At 44.5% G+C, this 19,383-nt stretch overlaps 1 protein-coding gene across 1 annotated transcript in view; it reads left to right on the top strand.

Annotated features, from left to right (window-relative positions):
* The first annotated feature begins 604 nt into the window (after nucleotides 1-604).
* The window catches only part of LOC146026523 (tenascin-N-like), a 79,247-nt gene continuing 60,468 nt past the window's right edge, over nucleotides 605-19,383 (top strand). Inside the window, exons 1-2 of the mRNA XM_083157281.1 lie at nucleotides 605-659; nucleotides 14,363-14,729. Of these exons, the coding sequence (XP_083013407.1) occupies nucleotides 14,384-14,729 (346 nt within the window). The 5' untranslated portion in view covers nucleotides 605-659; nucleotides 14,363-14,383. The remainder of the gene's footprint in view (nucleotides 660-14,362; nucleotides 14,730-19,383) is intronic.

Below are 19,383 nucleotides of genomic sequence, written 5' to 3'. Positions count from 1 at the left end.
AAAATGACACGAGGGTGTCATTTTAGCTCCGCCCCCTCCTCTGAGACCCGCGGATTGCGGCATTTAAGTGGGGGTCCCCCTGAGTCCGGGAGGGTTGCCCACCCTTCCGGGGGGCCTGGAGGGGGACCCGATTTTCGGGAGACTCCCGGTAATTTCGGGAGGGTCGGCAACCCTGATTTATTATAATTAAAAATGTATGCAGGTTTACTGAGACCTTCAACCTTATTTTTTCCCCCTTCATTTGTGGACCACAAATAATCATAAATAACCCTAAATTGAGGTCAAGTGTATATAGAAATATGAAGAAACACCTCAGAGTATTACACATTCCACCAAAACGACAGAGGCTATGACAAGCTTGTAATATCATGTTTACATACTTCTGCTACATTTCAAATACCTGAAAACATTTGTTCAGTGTGTTTTACTGGTATTTGTGTCTGCTGTTTAAAATTCAGAGAGAGGGGGAGGACTTCATAGGCAGATGTACTTTAGGACATTTAATTCAATGCAGAAAGGGGTGGGAAGGGCATACAGGGGTAACTCTGGCACGAAAGCAACACCCCTGCATTGACGATTGGTCCTTACTGCTGGGTCTGAAAGGAACATAAACATCTGATAGAGGAAGAGGCTAACAGAGTCCAAATCATCAGATTGGGGTAGGTGTGTGCTAATCTGTGGTACCCAGTGCAGGAATGCATTGAGGATAGAGAACACTACTTAGTAATACTGTATATCTCTGCCAGTTTTCAGCAGCAAAGTAGAATAGAAACTTGTGAATATTATCTTGTAGCTTGTGAGACAATTGTAGCTTTATTATGAAGAAACTTTTTGTGTAAGTTTTTGAATTGTTGCTGTTTATAAACTTGTTTAACATGTATTGATATATAGATATATTAGCTATAGAGATACCTATTGTAAAATGCCATGCTTGTAAATATACTCTGTATCATGCATCAAAATGTGTGAGATTACAATTGTATATGTTTCGTATTAGGGGAATGCGTTTTAGTTCTAATAATTATTGGGACTCAAAATGAGAAACACATGTGCGCTTTATAATAGCACAGAATGTTTAATAGGAACAGCAAAATGAGCATCCTGTACTGTATGTTTACTAGTCAATTACCATTTGTAGTACTTGTAGTATATATATATATATATATATATATATATCTATACACACACACATATATTAAACACAATTATTAATAGAGTTCAATTTGTATTTGTCTTGTTTTGTATATTTGTGGTATTGCTTGTTGAACAGCCTCAGCCAAGAGCTACAACATGGAAAAAAACTCTGGGCCAGATGCACTAAGCATTAAAAGTGATAAAATGGAGACTGATAAACAACCAACCAATCAGCTCCTGCAAGACATTTTTCAAACACAGTCTGTGACATGACAGGTAGTAGCTGATTGGCTGGCTGTTTATCACTCTCTGTGTTATCACTTTTGAAGCTTAGTGCATCTGTGAGGTAAATTGACTAAAGTTTCTTAAAAATAAAAGTGGATATTGCAGGTGATATAACAACCAATCAGATCCTATCATTTCTCAATTGCATCCTAGAAAATGATAGACAGAACCTAATTGGTTGCTATGGGCAACCCCACTTCTTTCATTTTTTAGAAACTTTAGCAAATTTACCATTACATTTCTAGTGCGAGTCGTCGTTGTATATTTCAACCACATTTTTTTTCTTTTAACAACCAGATTTTTGGCACTTTATGAAATGCTGTCTGCTTGTAAAACACCTGAGCATGTATATCAGTGATAAACATGTATCTCTACAGCTAATGTGGGACTACAAGTGCCAGCAGTCCCAGCCACCATGATTGCTTGTCTCCCCTTTAGCAGGCATCCTGAGACTTGTAGTTGAACAGGAGTGGTATCACTTATGTAAACAGTATATACAGGTTGAGTATCCGGTATCCGGACATCCCTTATCCGAATTATTCCAAAAACCGTGGTTTTTGGAATCATTCGAATTTTTTTTTTTTTTTTTTTAACCCCCTAACCCTCTTTTCATACTTACCAAGTCCCCGGGCGTCCACAGCAGGCCTCCGGCATCTTCTCCAGGGTCTCCAGCGGTCCCAGGAATGCATTGCGCGAGTGTGCGCGCGCGCCGGTGACGTCACCGGTGCGCGCGCGCACTCGCGCAATGCATTCCTGGGACCGCTGGAGACCAGGAGAAGATGCCGGAGGCCTGCTGTGGACGCCCGGGGACTGCGCGGACGCCGAGGGACGCCCGGGGACCATCAGGGGACAGGTAAGTATGGCTGCAAAAAAATATTCTAAAAACCGGAAAATTCCCCTATCCGAAATGCTCGCGGTCCCGAGCATTTCGGATAGGGGATACTCAACCTGTAACTAGTTCCAGTACAGTAGAGAATTAATGTCATTTATATTTCTGCTATGGAACTTAAATCTTTTTAATGGGCCTTATTTCTCTGCATTTTGTACTTATAAATATGCCATATTGTTTGATTAACCAATTTATGATAAATGTCCACCATAAATTCCAGAAAAGGGGGTATCACATGCAATTTATCGCATGCAATAATCCCAGGGAGCTGAAGGTGGGAGGCAGAAGAATTCATATAAACACATTCAAAATAACGGACGGCCGCTGATTGGCTGAGAGAGCTCTGTCAGCCAATCAGTGGCCAACTATTCTTTTTAACGTTTTTGTTTTTAGATTATTATTATATGGTGCCAGCATATTGGACAGCATTGTACAGTGTGTGATATGGACTACAGTATTATTATATGGTGCCAGCATATTGTACAGCATTGTACAGCGTGTAATATGGATTGTTATTATATGGTGCCGACATATTGTACAGCATTGTACAGTGTGTGATATGGACTATTATTATATGGTGCCAGCATATTGTACAGCATTGCACAGTGTGTAATATGGATTATTATTATATGGTGCCAGCATATTGTACAGCATTGTACAGCGTGTAATATGGATTGTTATTATATGGTGCCGACATATTGTACAGCATTGTACAGTGTGTGATATGGACTATTATTATATGGTGCCAGCATATTGTACAGCATTGTACAGCGTGTAATATGGATTATTCTTATATGGTGCCAGCATTGCACAGCATTGTACAGCGTGTAATATGGATGATTATTATATGGTGCCAGCATATTGTACAGCATTAGCATGTAATATGGATTATTATTATATGGTGCCAGCATATTGTACAGCATTGTACAGTGTGTAATATGGATTATTATATGGTGCCAGCATATTGTACAGCATTGTACAGCGTGTAATATGGATTATTATTATATGGTGCCAGCATATTGTACAGCATTGTACAGTGTGTAATATGGACTATTATTATATGGTGCCAGCATATTGTACAGCATTGTACAGCGTGTAATATGGACAATTATTATATGGTGCCCGTATATTGTACAGCATGTAATATGGATTATTATTATATGGTGCCAGCATATTGTACAGCATTGTACAGCGTGTAATATGGATTATTATTATATGGTGCCAACATATTGTACAGCATTGTACAGCGTGTAATATGGATTATTATTATATGGTGCCAGCATATTGTAAAGCATTGTACAGCGTGTAATATGGATTATTATTATATGGTGCCAGCATATTGTACAGCATTGTACAGCGTGTAATATGGATTATTATTATATGGTGCCCGTATATTGTACAGCATTGTACATCGTGTAATATGGATTATTATATGGTGCCAGCATATTGTACAGCATTGTACAGCGTGTAATATGGATTATTATTATATGGTGCCAGCATATTGTACAGCATTGTACAGCGTGTGATATGGATTATTATTATATGGTACCAGCATATTGTTCAGCATTGTACAGCATGTAATATGGATTATTATTATATGGTACCAGCATATTGTACAGCATTGTACAGCGTGTAATATGGATTATTATTATATGGTGCCCGTATATTGTACAGCATTGTACATCGTGTAATATGGATTATTATATGGTGCCAGCATATTGTACAGCATTGTACAGCGTGTAATATGGATTATTATTATATGGTACCAGCATATTGTACAGCATTGTACAGCGTGTAATATGGATTATTATATGGTGCCAGCATATTGTACAGCATTGTACAGCGTGTAATATGGATTATTATTATATGGTACCAGCATATTGTTCAGCATTGTACAGCGTGTGATATGGATTATTATTATATGGTACCAGCATATTGTACAGCATTGTACAGCGTGTAATATGGATTATTATTATATGGTACCAGCATATTGTACAGCATTGTACAGCGTGTAATATGGATTATTATTATATGGTGCCAGCATATTGTACAGCATTGTACAGCGTGTAATATGGATTATTATTATATGGTACCAGCATATTGTACAGCATTGTACAGCGTGTAATATGGATTATTATATGGTGCCAGCATATTGTACAGCATTGTACAGCGTGTAATATGGATTATTATTATATGGTACCAGCATATTGTTCAGCATTGTACAGCGTGTGATATGGATTATTATTATATGGTACCAGCATATTGTACAGCATTGTACAGCGTGTAATATGGATTATTATTATATGGTACCAGCATATTGTACAGCATTGTACAGCGTGTAATATGGATTATTATTATATGGTGCCAGCATATTGTACAGCATTGTACAGCGTGTAATATGGATTATTATTATATGGTACCAGCATATTGTACAGCATTGTACAGCGTGTAATATGGATTATTATTATATGGTGCCAGCATATTGTACAGCATTGTACAGCGTGTAATATGGATTGTTATTATATGGTGCCAGCATATTGTACAGCATTGTACAGCGTGTAATATGGATTATTATTATATGGTGCCAGCATATTGTACAGCATTGTACAGTGTGTAATATGGATTGTTATTATATGGTGCCAGCATATTGTACAGCATTGTACAGCGTGTAATATGGATTATTATTATATGGTGCCAGCATATTGTACAGCATTGTACAGCGTGTAATATGGATTATTATTATATGGTACCAGCATATTGTACAGCATTGTACAGCGTGTAATATGGATTATTATTATATGGTGCCAGCATATTGTACAGCATTGTACAGCGCGTACTATGGATTATTATTATATGGTACCAGCATATTGTACAGCATTGTACAGCGTGTAATATGGATTATTATTATATGGTACCAGCATATTGTACAGCATTGTACAGCGTGTAATATGGATTATTATTATATGGTGCCAGCATATTGTACAGCATTGTACAGCGCGTACTATGGATTATTATTATATGGTACCAGCATATTGTACAGCATTGTACAGCGTGTAATATGGATTATTATTATATGGTACCAGCATATTGTACAGCATTGTACAGTGTGTAATATGGACTACTGTTATATGGTGCCAGCATATTGTACAGCATTGTACATTTTGAACACTCGGATTCAGCAGTCGGTCCCCTGGAGTGTATTCTGTAACAAACTGGAGTGGCAGGGATGGAAGACATCAGGGACCCTGATTTTACAACCCAGTATAACTGGGTATGAGTCTACCCTATTTAGGCAGCATACAATGGGTTGACCACTGAAGGTCAACAAAGCTAAGGTCGACACAAGTATTAGGTCAACAATGGTAAGGTGACAGTCAAAAAGTCAGCTTTTTTTGTAACTGATGTTGACATAGTCGACATGGACCCATCAAAGTGTACCTCATCCCTTCACATGACTCGCTGCTCGGGCACTATTTTATTCTCCCACCACGCCCTAGTGCAGGGCTGGGCAACACCAGCCCTCCAGATGTTGATGAACTACACATCCCAGCATGCCTTGCATCAGTTTCAGCATGGCCACATAGCAAAACTAATGCAAAGCATCCTGGGATGTGTAGATCACTAACATCTGGAGGGCCGGTGCTGCCCAGCCCTGCCGTAGTGGATGGTAGGGCATGAAATACCGCCTGCTGGCACGTTGGCTCAAACAAAAACGTGAAGAATCATGTCAGCCTTTTGATTGTCGATTTTCCCATTGTCGACCTAATGCTTGTGTCGACCGTCAAACCCTGTCGACCTATTTCAGGTATTGACCTAAGCCATGTCGAACTTCAGTGGTCAACCCAATGCATATCAACCTGAATAGGGTGGACCTAGTGACCCTTTCCCGTATAACTGATATGCATGCTGCAAACTCTTCTGCCGCCCACTGCTGCCAAGCAATGCTGTGCTATATGTTGTGTGAGGGGGTGGAACCCAGGTGTCTGCTATATGTTGTGTGAGGGGGTGGAACCCAGGTGTCTGCTATATGTTGTGTGAGGGGGTGGAACCCAGGTGTCTGCTATATGTTGTGTGAGGGGGGTGGAACCCAGGTGTCTGTCTTTCCTCCACCACCGGATATTCCTGCAGGGATTACCTTGTTGCTATGTGCTATAGAGGATTAGTTAGAGTGCAGCACACTCTATCTCCTAATCCATAATGTGGGTGGTCTGGTGATCATCAGCCCCCTCCGCTCTGCACAGAGGTCTTTCCCACATGTCTGTGGTGTGAGCTGCTGTTAGGAGGATCAGAGCCCGTATCCGCTCTACGTCTGTAGGCGACAGTGGGAGGAATGGTGACAAGGACAGAGTTATACTGCCATCTGCAACAAGAGGAGAGTGCTTCATGCACCACATTGTGAAGTGTAGCCAAGATTCATGTGTGGGCTATTTGTCCATGGCATAGTACATCCCAGGGCCCAAGATTGCCCTGTTCCTGAGAATAGCACCATGTTAGTAGGCAGCTGTGTGATTGCTGATCCGCAAGGCATACATTGGCCCATTTATCATAGTATATCTGCAGCGATATCCACAAAAACACACAGATCGGGCCACAAAGCTGCCTAAATTACCTATATACAGGAGGCCATTTTTTGGGGACTGTCCCACTTGGTGCCAGCAGTGTCCCACAGTGGGGGTGGAGGTTGGAGAGGGGGGTAGTTGGGAGTCCCCCTGCTACCAACTGCTCTGCTCAGAGCATCTATTCAGAGAAACAGAGGGCCTGGGGGCATGGCTGGCAGCTGGCCACTGTGGCAGAACTGGGGGGTTAGGCATCGCAGGAGTACCGCAATCAGGGGCCTCGACACGCATATGGGAGGCCACACACCTACTTTTTATAGGTGCACCCACATGTCCCACAGCCGTGCATTGAGAAATTGAGAGGTATGCTCAATTTATACCAGTCATCTCTATATTAATACCGTGTCACCTCCCCCTTGGAATGCATTCCTCCACCTCACATCAGTAGTAATATATTCCACCCTCACCGTTCCCTGGAAATCACTTCCCACCCCCAATCTCTGTAGAGACATTCTCACCTTCGTAGCAAGAACTTCCCCCTCACCCCATCCCTGGAACACATTTGCTCCCCTATGTAAGGAACAGGTAAAGTGCTAACAGCAGACAAGAATAGTACGTAGCTAGTCCAGGGTCAGGGCTGGCAGCCGCTAGAATTAACATTATCATGTGATTAATCTGGCTGGTGTCAGTGTTTATCTCAATACAAATGAAGTAACAGTAATACTACTGATAAAAAATATACTTCAGAATTCAACTAAAGAAACAGGTGGCGGTTATCAAATGGTTTACTAGAAAATAAAAATTGAAACATACATAAAATATACATAGTCGGAGGTGCACCTGCCTTTTCTGCTTATGCAACTACAAAGCCCTTCCCTCGTGTACACCAGTGCGATTAACGCGATTTGCAGGCTATGCCGTTAGGCAACGCCCCCAAATTTCACACGCGCGCCGGAGGTCCTGCGTCCGTATTCTTCTTTTTAGAGAGCCTGGCACCAGAGCAGTAACTTAAGGACGTCGTGTGCGGGATTCACTATCCATATATAGGAATTGTTTCCTGACGAAGGGGGTTACACCCCGAAAGCTTCATGTATAACAATACAACCCGATGTTGAGGTTTTCATTCATGTCTCTTGACTGCCATCATTCCTTGGATTCTGTGCATTACCTTATTGCGTTGGACACCAGGGTTATATGGATATATATATATATATATATATATATATATACAGAGGCGTAACTCTGGGAGGAAATTGCTGCTGGGCTCTTGCTCCCAATGGGGCACCTCTCCTCCGCTTCAGTTAATTGAAAGCCATTTATATCGCTTCCTGGCTGAATCCCCTCCTAGCAGGACCATAGATGTCACACACTCTTTATTTTAAACAAAACATCCATAACATATATAGTTGATATACTGTACATACATATACACATGCATGTAGGACTATTGGTAGATCAGCTTAGAACATTTGTAGTAGTTAAGGCTGAAAAAAGACTTGCGTCCATCTACTGTAGTTCAACCTTGGTTTATTAGCTTAACCCTTGTTTTTATGTAGTGAATACTGATATTTTATTTTAAAATGTAAAGACTGATTATCTTAATTGTACCCCTGGATGTTTTGAATCAATAAATGTTTGTCCAACCTTATTTTAAACGTATTTATTGTGTCTGCCGACACCACCTCACCAGGAAGAGAGTTCCACAGTTTAGTTGCCCTGACCGTGAATTTTTTTTTGTTCCTTCTAAGGCAGGGGTGGGGAACCTCAGGCCCGGGGGCCGTGTGCGGCCCCCATAGCAGGTCTGAGTGGCCCTCCCACCCGACTGGCGGCTTTGCCGGGAGTAAAGTACAGGGGAATTCTCGCGAGAGGTCAGTAGTTCTCGCGAGGTTCCTCTTAATCAACAGCAGCCAGAGACTGTCAGTCATATACAGTGGCAGCCGCCGGAGCGTGGGACAGCTGCAGCAGGACAATTTTTACATATGGCCCCCGAAGGATTTTTTTTCCCCATACAAATGGCCCTTGCCACAAAAAAGGTTCCCCACCCCTGTTCTAAGGGAACAAAATCTTTTCTCTTCTAATCTAAACTCATGCTCACGTGTCCTAGAGTCCTTCCTTGTAGTAAAAAGTAAGCTGGACAGTTCTTTATATTGTCCCCTGATATATTTGTACATTTTAAGCATATCCCCCCTTAAACGTCTCTTCTCTAGCGTAAACAATACCAATTTGTTCAATCTGTCCTCGTAGCTTAAATTCTCCATTCCCTTTATTAGTTTTGTTGCTCTTCTTTGGATTCTTTCCAGTTCTATGATGTCCTTTTTATAGTGTGGGGACCAGAATTGTACTCCGTATTCAAGGTGAGGTCTCACCAGTGCTTTGTACAGTGGCATAATTACTTTTGAGTCCCTAGTTTCCATGCCCCTTTTTATACATGCTAGTATTCTGTTTGCCTTGTTAGGCATTCTGTAGAGCATGTGTTTAGTTTATTGAGGCAAACATCTGGATACCAAGCTGTTGCTGAAATACAACCTCCACCAGCAATAGTGCCATTACCCCAGGGAGTTTATATTTGAATAGCAGTTAGTGGCAGTTACAGTAAATAAACTCTTTATAAGAGTGTGTACAGTACTAAACAATGCAGCAAAACGTTTAACAACTGCTATAGTTTATATGTGTGTTGTAAAAGTATTTGTGAATGAGAATGTGTCCGCACACAGGCATGATTCCAAATTGGACGCTGTTAGCACCTCTGCTGTTACCATACCTCCCAACAGTCCCGATTTTATCGGGACAGTCCCGATTGTCAGGGCCTGTCCCGATGTCCCACCCGCGGGCAACAGTGTCCCGCGGTGTGGGGGGGCTGTTGGGAGTCCCCCCTGTCGGCTGCTAAGCAGCGGGGAATAAACGCTGTGCGCATGCGCACAGCGTCTATTCCCGCAGCCAGGGGGCTGGGGGCATGGCTAGAGGCTCACAGAGCCTCTGGGTCATGCCCCCATAGCGGCAAAATGGGGGCGTGGCCTCGCGGGGAGCCGCGAGTATAGGCCACGCCCCCGAAATTAGGCCACGCGCGGGAGATGCGTCCCGAGTCGCCGGAGACAAATGTTGGGAGGTATGCTGTTACCATGCGCACAACAGAGATGTGAGCAGCATGACCATTGGTCGGCTGAGTAACCCTCAGAAGAGTGTGACACAGTGACGTATTTTCAGTTTATGCTGACATTTGCTGTAGCTGTCTCTATGCAGGACAGGTGCAAGGTTTTTTGGCACCCAGGTCAAAATTACAACTTATTGTTCCCACCACCAGCCAGACACCAATACCGACTTTTCAGAACCTCAGGTGAAAGTGTGGAGGTGGTTTCCAGGAAGTTCAACACTTGCCATCCTTAATTTTGCACTGATCACTTCTGTGATAGATATAAGGAATTATCTGCAAGGCATCTTATTAGATAGTTGGTCCTCTCTATGGCCCAGATTCTCTAAGCTTCAAAAGTGATAAAATCCAGAGTGATAAACAGCCAGCCAATCAGCTCCTACCTGCCATGTCACAGGTTGTGTTTGAAAAATGTCAGGCAGGAGCTGATTGGCTGGCTGTTTATCACTCTTCATTTTATCTCTTTTGAAGCTTAGAGAATCTGGCCCTATGGCCCTTATTCAGATCTGAATGCAGTACAAATTTGTTTGGAAAATGGGCAAAACCATATGCACTGCAGGTGGGGCCGATGTAACATGTGCAGAGAGAGTTAGATTTGGGTGGGGTGTGTTGAAACCGAAATCTAAATTGCAGTGTAAAAATAATGCAGCCAGTATTTACCCTGCACAGAAACAAAATAACTCACACAAATCTAACTCTCTCTGCACATGTTACATCTGCCCCACCTGCAGTGCACATGGTTTTGCCCATTTTCCAAACAAATTTGTACTGCGAGTAGATCTGAATAAAGGCCTATAGTAGATCACACATTACTAGCTGGTGCAGATGCCACCACTTCTGTTTCCAACATTTAGGTTAGTCCTGGCCTTGGCACTCCAGAAAAATAGGGCTAGATGTCTCCACCCCCTTCCTCCCATAAATGTATTCAGACTGACAATTCTGCCCAACATCGGATTAGTGCAACTTTTTTGAATCATGGCGCCATAGATTTTTTTACATTTTTTAAGTTTCTTATTAATTTATTTACAGTTTCTTATATAGCGCAGCATATTCCGTTGCGCTTTACAATTAGAAACAACAGTGATTAAACAAATTGGGTAGAAACAAATCGACATGGAGGTAGCTTATTAAGAAGTGTAGAAAATAACATTAAATTATGTAAATTTGAATAACTTCTGGACCACCGATCCGAGGCACCATTTTAAGTAAAGCAAGGCCCCCCAGGGTGTCATGCAGTGGCGTAACTAGGCCTCCGCAGCCCCCGCCATGGCGGGGAGGCGCAGAGTAACTATGGGCGCCGGGGGGGCTGCGGAGCTATAGTTACCCGCTGCGCTGCTGCCCGGCCGCATCTTCGGTCACTGTCCCGTCACTCGCTCCCGGCGCCGGCTCCTGCTGATAATGAAAAGTGACACTTAGAAAATGGCTGCCCCCGTATTGCAGACAGTTTTGGCAGCCATTTTCTAAGAGTCACTTTTCATTATCAGCAGGAGCCGGCGCCGGGAGCGAGTGACGGGACAGTGACCACAGATGCGGCCGGGCAGCAGCGCAGCGGAGCTGAGGGAGACGATGCGGCTCTGTCAGGTATGGGGAGGAGGGGCGCCGAAATTTTTTGGCAGGGGGGCGCAAATTATATAGTTACGCCACTGGTGTCATGGCACACAGTTTGGGAACCACTGGATGAGTGCATAGACCATCAGGTTTACATACTAATCATTATAAGGCCCACAATCTCCAATAACACACGCTTAGCTCCTAATCACATACAGAAATGGTCAGTCCCACATACATATATGAGCACTGTCCATGATCGGGTATGGGCCATTAAGTCAACCACTGAAGATCGACATGGCTTAGTTCGACACCTGAAATAGGTTGACATGCCTAAGGTCGACATGGATGGAAGGTCGACACACATATTTGTGTGTCGACCTTCTGGCCCATAGACACAGCGGAAGGCTGCACCTGACAGAGAATCAGGCCCAAATTGCTGCAGCTACCTGTCATGGGATACATGAACACTGATAGTCATTATAAACAGCTTCAGCAATCATATATAATAACATGGGTGCGTGTGGGTAACACAAATGTCCAATATTCAAAATATGACACAATATCAACGATGTAGTCCTGCTGTCAAAGTTTCCGAACATGAGTCTGAACGAGCATTAGTAAATTCCAATCCGCCCCGTCACACCTGGAATGGAAAATACATTTTGCTTTAAACAATGACAGTTTTGTTGATGCGAACAACAAATCTATTAGACAACACGGCTCTCTACAATCATGGTCAACTTGATATCCCAGCATGCTTTGCTCTTCGGATCCTGTAGCGGTCACTCTGCAAAGCCAGATACTGCTAAAGTCATTTCTTTCAACCAATAACTTTATTCATATCTGCTTCAATACTGGTCTATTTTTTTAACAAATCTTCCTTCCATTCACAGCATGGCTCATTGCCCCAGTATTTCTTCCTGTTTCGCCTACATTTCCATCATGCATTTTTTTCCAGGGATATCTCCATCCATCATTTTGACTGTCCATTTACACCAATAATCTCCTTCTCCAATCTTCCTTTGTGTTATCTATTTTCCTTGTAGCCATGATGTATTGATATTATCTCTGTGCCTCTGGGAAACTTTCCATCCAATCCATCACAGAGGTCAGTAATGCTTGTTAACCTCTGCTCTTCATAACTTCCTAAAGTGAGAAATGTGATCAGCCGCCACTTGTAGATGAAGTGACAGCCTGGTCTCCACAGAGGATTATGTAGAGAATACATGCATTAATCATTCAGACATTGGGAGGGTGGGGGGGCAAAACTCACCCTCCGCAACATCTATAAAGCTTTGCAAGGGAATTGTGAAATATGGGAACATGAGGAACGGGGTTGGGCCAAGATTATGTGATATTTTGGGCCAGTTTTCATCATGCGCATCTGAGCATACGTATGTGCTGTGATATTGTCCCAATCTGCAATGCAATCATTTCTTGTACTACATCGCACGGATGTATCAATATCGTATGCATCACTTATCACTTGCAATTGAATTACATATGCAATTTGCGGTATGAGTATACTGTAACAATGGCTTGCATGACCCTTAAGTGTTCTTAGGGGGTGATTCACTAGTGAACGGACAGGGCTGAATTCGGTCCCATTCTGATGGTGAGGGGTCCACGCATGTTTCCTCGAGGCGTTTGCACAGGTAGGGGAGGGAGAGGGGCGGACGGTGACAAACACCAGCCCAGAGCAGGGGAACGGCCATGTTTTATGGGCGGGCCCATGAAAACTCTGGGCTCTCCCCTGGGAATGCAGCTGGGCCAAGCGTCTGACATCACATGACATCAGTGACCGCCCCCGTCTTTGGCAGACTCCGAAGGAAATAAGTCAGTTTAGAGTAGACTGATGTTTATTTCCCGAGGGGAGCAAAATCATTCGATAGTCGGTGACCATCAAATGATTGCTCTCCCCAGCAGCCGCAAGTAAGGGAGTGTGTTCGCTTACATCCCCTCGCATGGTGCTAAGGAAATTCGGTGGCAGCAGGGGAGGGGGGGGGGGGGGGGCTGGCATTTGGACGAGGGGCGTTTATGGGCTCGGTAGGCAGCAAATGTATGCTGCTTAGCAAGCCTTGTTGAATCAGGCCCTTAGTTAGGAACGTTCTTATAAAATTATTGGTAGGTGGTATATAGTTGAAAGGGTGGACAGGGATGTTTTTTTGGAGGGGCATGGCAGGAGTCCTCCTCCACACACACTGTGCTGGGCTGAAGTGGGGCCAGGTAGGCCGTTGCAGCTGAGCAGAAGGCTACTCTGCCTGAGCAGGGGGAGGATGACCGCACTGATTGACATCCCTCCATGAATTTGTTGATGGTCTGACCGTGCCGCCCTGTTCAGCAGGTGGTGCTGCAAATATTTCTACATTTTCTCTTGAAGGGGGCATGCCCAATATCGGCCAATTCTGGAACATGATGCCAGACGTGATTGGTTAGATAAGCAAGGAACTATTGTTGACATACAGACAAGAGGGCAACAGTACACGCTGGTCTGCAGGATAAATATAACACATTTGGATGCAAATAAAAGGCAGTAGGATATGTAAAAAAATGGGACGGCAGCTCAAAAATATTTAATAAAGACATTAGAATCCCACATGAAGAGTCTTTAACTTCAGCGCTACAAAGTGATACACATAGGTCACAATTGAACATAAATGCAAATTGTGTCTTTTTCTCTGGCAAGAAGCCGACCAATGGTGATTTTGCACGTAGCAATAACCTAAATACAGTAGAATTTTCAATGAAATTGGCAAATATGACACCTAAAATTGTCTTTATTTTCTTACAAACTTCCAGGGCTCCCAGCACTGACCCAGAATGGACCACTTAACTGTCTCCAGGGCTTTGGTTTGGTTCATTCTCTGCTGCCCCTATGATCTTCTGAGCTCCGCAGCTGCCATCACACCCGCAGAATCCAAAGACTGCAGTGGTGAGAAGGAACTCACCATCACTCATATTTACAGTGTGCCCGGCGAGGACAACGGACAGATTCAAACAGTGCAATCAGACGATACATCGCTAGTGTTCAGGCATCAACTGCGGCTGCAGACCCCGGCTGCAAACTGTGAGAGGGATGGGCTGATCAACGACCTCCTCGCCAGGCTGCTGGCTCTAGAGACAGAGATGAAAGAGGTGAAGGAGCAGTACCAGGGGTGTTGCCAAGGTAATCCATCATTGTATTGCTCTCTGATCACATTGTAGGCCATTCTGTCTCAGAGCAACCCTACTGTCGCTCACAATCAGTGTATGATCTCTAGAAGCCTGGTCTTCTACAACCTTCTCCTCACAGAGGCGCAGGTGCATTGACCATATGTTTATTCTATACATTTATCTGCGCTTCTAAGCAGGCCTTCAGAAAATCTTAATATTGAGAATCAGAGGCAGAACTCTGGGAGGCAATGGAGTCGGGCTCCTGCTCCCAAGGGGGCACCTCTGCTACCCTGCAAGTTTAAAACCTTTAATTGAAAGCCATCAAAATCGCTTCTGTGGCTGGGTTCTGAAATATATACAGTATGTGTTATCTCTATTTCTATTTCTCTCTCTCTCTCTCTCTCTCTCTCTCTCTCTCTGGGGGGGGTGGGGCGGCACCAATATACAACTTGCCTCTGGGCAATTGGGACAAACTTACGCCACTGTTGAGAATGATCCTCTGACACAAGGAGCGATCAAGGGGATGTGTTTGGCTCCATTCCATTCCAGAAGGGTTAAGTAGTTCACACGATTAGTGGGTGCATAGAATTGTTCTTTCATGACCAGAAATAATAATCTATATAAATACCGGCTGTGGTCTGTCCCATCTGTAATGTGCGCAATGTGGGTCGGTGCACACAATGCCATAGTGATAACCATTGATGATTGGTGGTTTACAACCATCAGTAGAAAACCATCAATGGTTTTTGCCATCGATGGCTCAGTGTTGTGTTTTCCAGACCTCAGCCATCAGGCCGGAGACGTTGATGTTAATCCTGAGGGTTTGGATTATTAGATAGTGCCTAGATAGACAGTCAATAGCTCGACCCCAAAAGGTCAACGTGCAATAATTCAACAGGGTCAAAATTTCAACAGGGTCAAACAGTTAAAAAAATATGTAGACATGAAAAGGTCACCATGAGTTTTTCACAATTTTGGTGTCAGTTTCTACAACTGTCGACATGGACCCCCAATTAGTGTAACACGTACCCTCGCATTGCTTGCTTCGCTCACCATGCTTCGGACACTATTATATTCTCCCTCTATGCCGACATGTATGGTGAAGTAAGAACAAGCCAGTTGAAAAAATCATGAAAAAACTCATATCGACCTTATCATGTTTCTACCTCTTTCATGACGACATTTTGACCCTGTCAACCTGTTGCATGTCAACCTTTTGGGGTAGACCTATTAACTGTCTATGTAGACACTGTAGATCTAGCAACCGGAACTAGCCAATGATTTGGTGGCATCGGCTACAAACGCAGGGATTAGACACATGAGATTGATGGGTACTTGTTTAGTTTCAAGGCGGCAGCGCGCGCCACTCTGTGTTTGAATCTTGGCAGCTTGCCAGACTGCCTTACTTCTCTAAGCTACATTATCAGTGTTGCAACTGTTTGAATCCTGGCAGCTCGCCAGCTGCCTTACTTCTGTAATCTACGCTATCAGCGTCCTACGCTGACTCCGCAGCAGCCGAGCGCTGACAGGTCATTGTGGCACTTGCAGTTTCACAGAGAAATAGACAGCCCGGGACACCGCTAACAAAGAGGCGTCTAAAGTAGACACCCCGGCACACCGGGCTGCCTTACTTCTCTAAGCTACGTTATCAGCGTAGAACCGGCAGCAGCGCTACGCTGACTCCGCGGCAGCCCAGCGCTGACAGGTCATTGTGGCACTTGTAGTTTCACAGAGAAATAGCCAGCCCGGCACACAGCTAACAAAGGGGGCATCTAAAGTAGACACCCCAACAAACCGCGCCAACAAAGGGGTCGTCAAAATTTAGACGCTGTAGCTTAGGCGCTGTTGCGTCTTAATTTAGACGCTAACAAAGGGTTTTGACGCTAACAAAGGGTGCATCTAAATTTAGACACTCTAACGTGTAAATTTAGTTGGGTTTTGCAAACCTTTCAATTAATTTGTCATCTTCATTTCCCTTTATTGAGCTCTATCAGCTTCTTAGAATTCCTTTTCATGGAAAATATCCAAAAGAACCTGCAATGAAAGTGGCCATGAGATAAGGGGCCTTATTTTGATTCATTCGGTCCTCCGTGCAGGGCCGGCGCTACCCACTCAGCAGCTCCTGCAAAGCAGGGAGGCGCCATGCTGAAAAGGCGCTGTCTCCCTCCCTGCTCTGCCTCAGCTGCCTCAGCCCTCACTGTCACTGCCTCCTGCACGCCGCCCGCAGTGCCTGTCTGACAGCGGACGGCAGTATGGAGAGGCTGAGCAGCTCCCTGCACCGCGCACACACTGTCCTCCTCCTGCGACCTGCCCCCTCTTCCTCACAGACACTTGCGCTGAGGCATGTAGCGCTGTCTGTAAATGCCTGGATGACATGTCTTGTCCAAATCCTCCCCCTACCCATTGCTCCCTGCGCCTGTCAGCTGTCATTCAAATGACGAATAGGCAGCAGCGCCGCCTCCCCTCCCTTCCCTCTTCTCAGTGTGCTGTGCCAGTGCCACTGCCAGTCCTCAACACTCCGCCCCCTCTATCTCCTCTCCTCTTCTCCCATCTCCTCCTTCTCTCCCCTCCTTTTCCCCTCAGTCACGAAAGGGGTGTAATGTGCTGCACATACTTTTTGGATACCTCCCAACTTCTGATGAAATGAAATAGGGACACTCGCACGGCGAATGAGGGCGCGGCTTATGCTAATTGGCCGCGAACTCATTTTCATACGCACAGCGTCTATTCTATTAGATTTGGGGGTCTACCAACTGCCACCCCCCGCAGCGGGACAATGCCTGCCGCGGGTGGGACAGCGGGACAGGACCCGAAAATCGGGACTGTCCCGCTGTAATCGGGACAGTTGGGAGGTATGCTTTTTGTACTGCTTTAGGATCGCATCGCACACACTTTGCATGCATGCCGTGCGATGCGATCTAGCCCATAACGTGATTCTCGCAGCGTGTATGGGCACCTTTAGTGCCTGCAACATTTTGCGGACGCAGTACTGAGATGGTGTATGCATACATGTACATGCACCCGAGATCCTCCATAGGATCGCATGTTGCATATACTCCCACAATCGGGCTGCAGCTTGTTGCAATGGCACTGTGAAAGGGCGCAAAATGTATGGTTTGCAGGAGGGCGCCGGACACCTTAGCCCCGGCCCTGCCTCCGTGTGACCGATGTTTAGTGTCTGCGCATGTTTAATATCTGTGTGCACCTGGCGAACTTTCAGTTCGCCAGGTGCACACACCCTACTCGCCGAGGGGGGATGCTGCCGGGCAGCCCCGTTAGCATATGGGAACGCATGAGAACGCTGGGCGTTCACAGGCTAATGAGGCTGTGACGGACAGGCAGGATGTCACCTGCCCGCCCTGTCCACCGTCTGATCAACTTGCAAGGCTGCGAATTCAATCCGAGTCAATCAGAATAAGGCCCAAGATGTGTTACCAATCCTATTTCTCTTTCATACTCGTTAGATATTATCCCAATACACTGGGATCCTAATTACAAAATCAGAGCTGAAACCTAATGGAACCGGAATTACACATCTTTTGCTCGTGTTCACTAGTTCCCAGTGATTTATCGTCGCTCAGACATTGCTGGACATAACGACGCTGTAGATTCATTACCAGACAGGTTAAAACAAATCGCTGGAAACATTTCTATCACTGAACTCAGTAGAATAAAATGTTGACCCTTTCTCAATACTTGTGCATATTACATTCATTTAGTAAGATATTTATCACACCTTCTATAGGAGACACGTGGAGACCAATCAGGTTCTAGCTTTTATAGAATGCGTTAGATACATTATAGTTAGTCTTTTAGTGGTTGCTATGGGCAACATCTCCATTGATAAATCTGTACCTAAATGATGCTGCAGGAAGTTGCTATGGGCAATCAATCACATTATTTTTATTATCTTCTAGAAGGTGCTAAATAGATAAATAGAATTTGATCGGTTGCTATGGGCAACATCCCATCTCCAATAACTCCCAACTTAGTAAATTTACCCCTTAGTGTCACACCTCAGGGCGTGGTTTGGTCTGGATTGGCGTATGGTACTGATATAGCCTCTTTCTCTTGGAGTGTGAGAGCGATGTCTGGGAACAGAGTTGCTCCGACGGTTCGCTGAGGACAACTACTTTATTGTGCACTAAGATATACTAGAGATGCTCACGAGACTGGATAAGGATTGGTGAGCACCCGGAACCGTATTAGTGTCTGGAGCCGGGTTGGAATTGGAAGAGCTTAATACCAGACTGGATCAGGATTAGTGCTGAAAGCCTATCTGGAACTGGACTAGTGCAGGAAGCTGGACTGGAACTAGACTAATGGTGGAAGCAAGTCCCAATTACCAGATTGAATCTTAGAGGAAGTAACACTTGATACATGGAAGTTGAAACCTCAAGGGTCGTATGTACTGGAGCCGTAGAGACACTGATTTGCAGAGTGCACAGCATTGACTTCAATAAAAGCGATATCCTACTGGCTATTTGACCAACACAGGGAACAGAATTTATAGGGTTGACTTTAAGATGATTTGTTGTAGCAGTCAGGTGACTTGGGAGTTGAGGGGGGTCTGATGACTAGCCTTTGGAGTGGAATCTCTGAGAATGGCAACCTGCGGGGAAGTGCCTTTATGCACAGACTTAGAACACAGAGCGGCACCAGTGCGA

This window comes from Crinia signifera, chromosome 8 (genome assembly GCF_055691185.1).
Source record: "Crinia signifera chromosome 8, ASM5569118v1, whole genome shotgun sequence".
In the NCBI taxonomy this organism is placed as follows: domain Eukaryota; kingdom Metazoa; phylum Chordata; class Amphibia; order Anura; family Myobatrachidae; genus Crinia; species Crinia signifera.
Note: the sequence above shows the minus strand (reverse complement) of the source record. Positions and strands in the feature narration are given on the sequence as shown.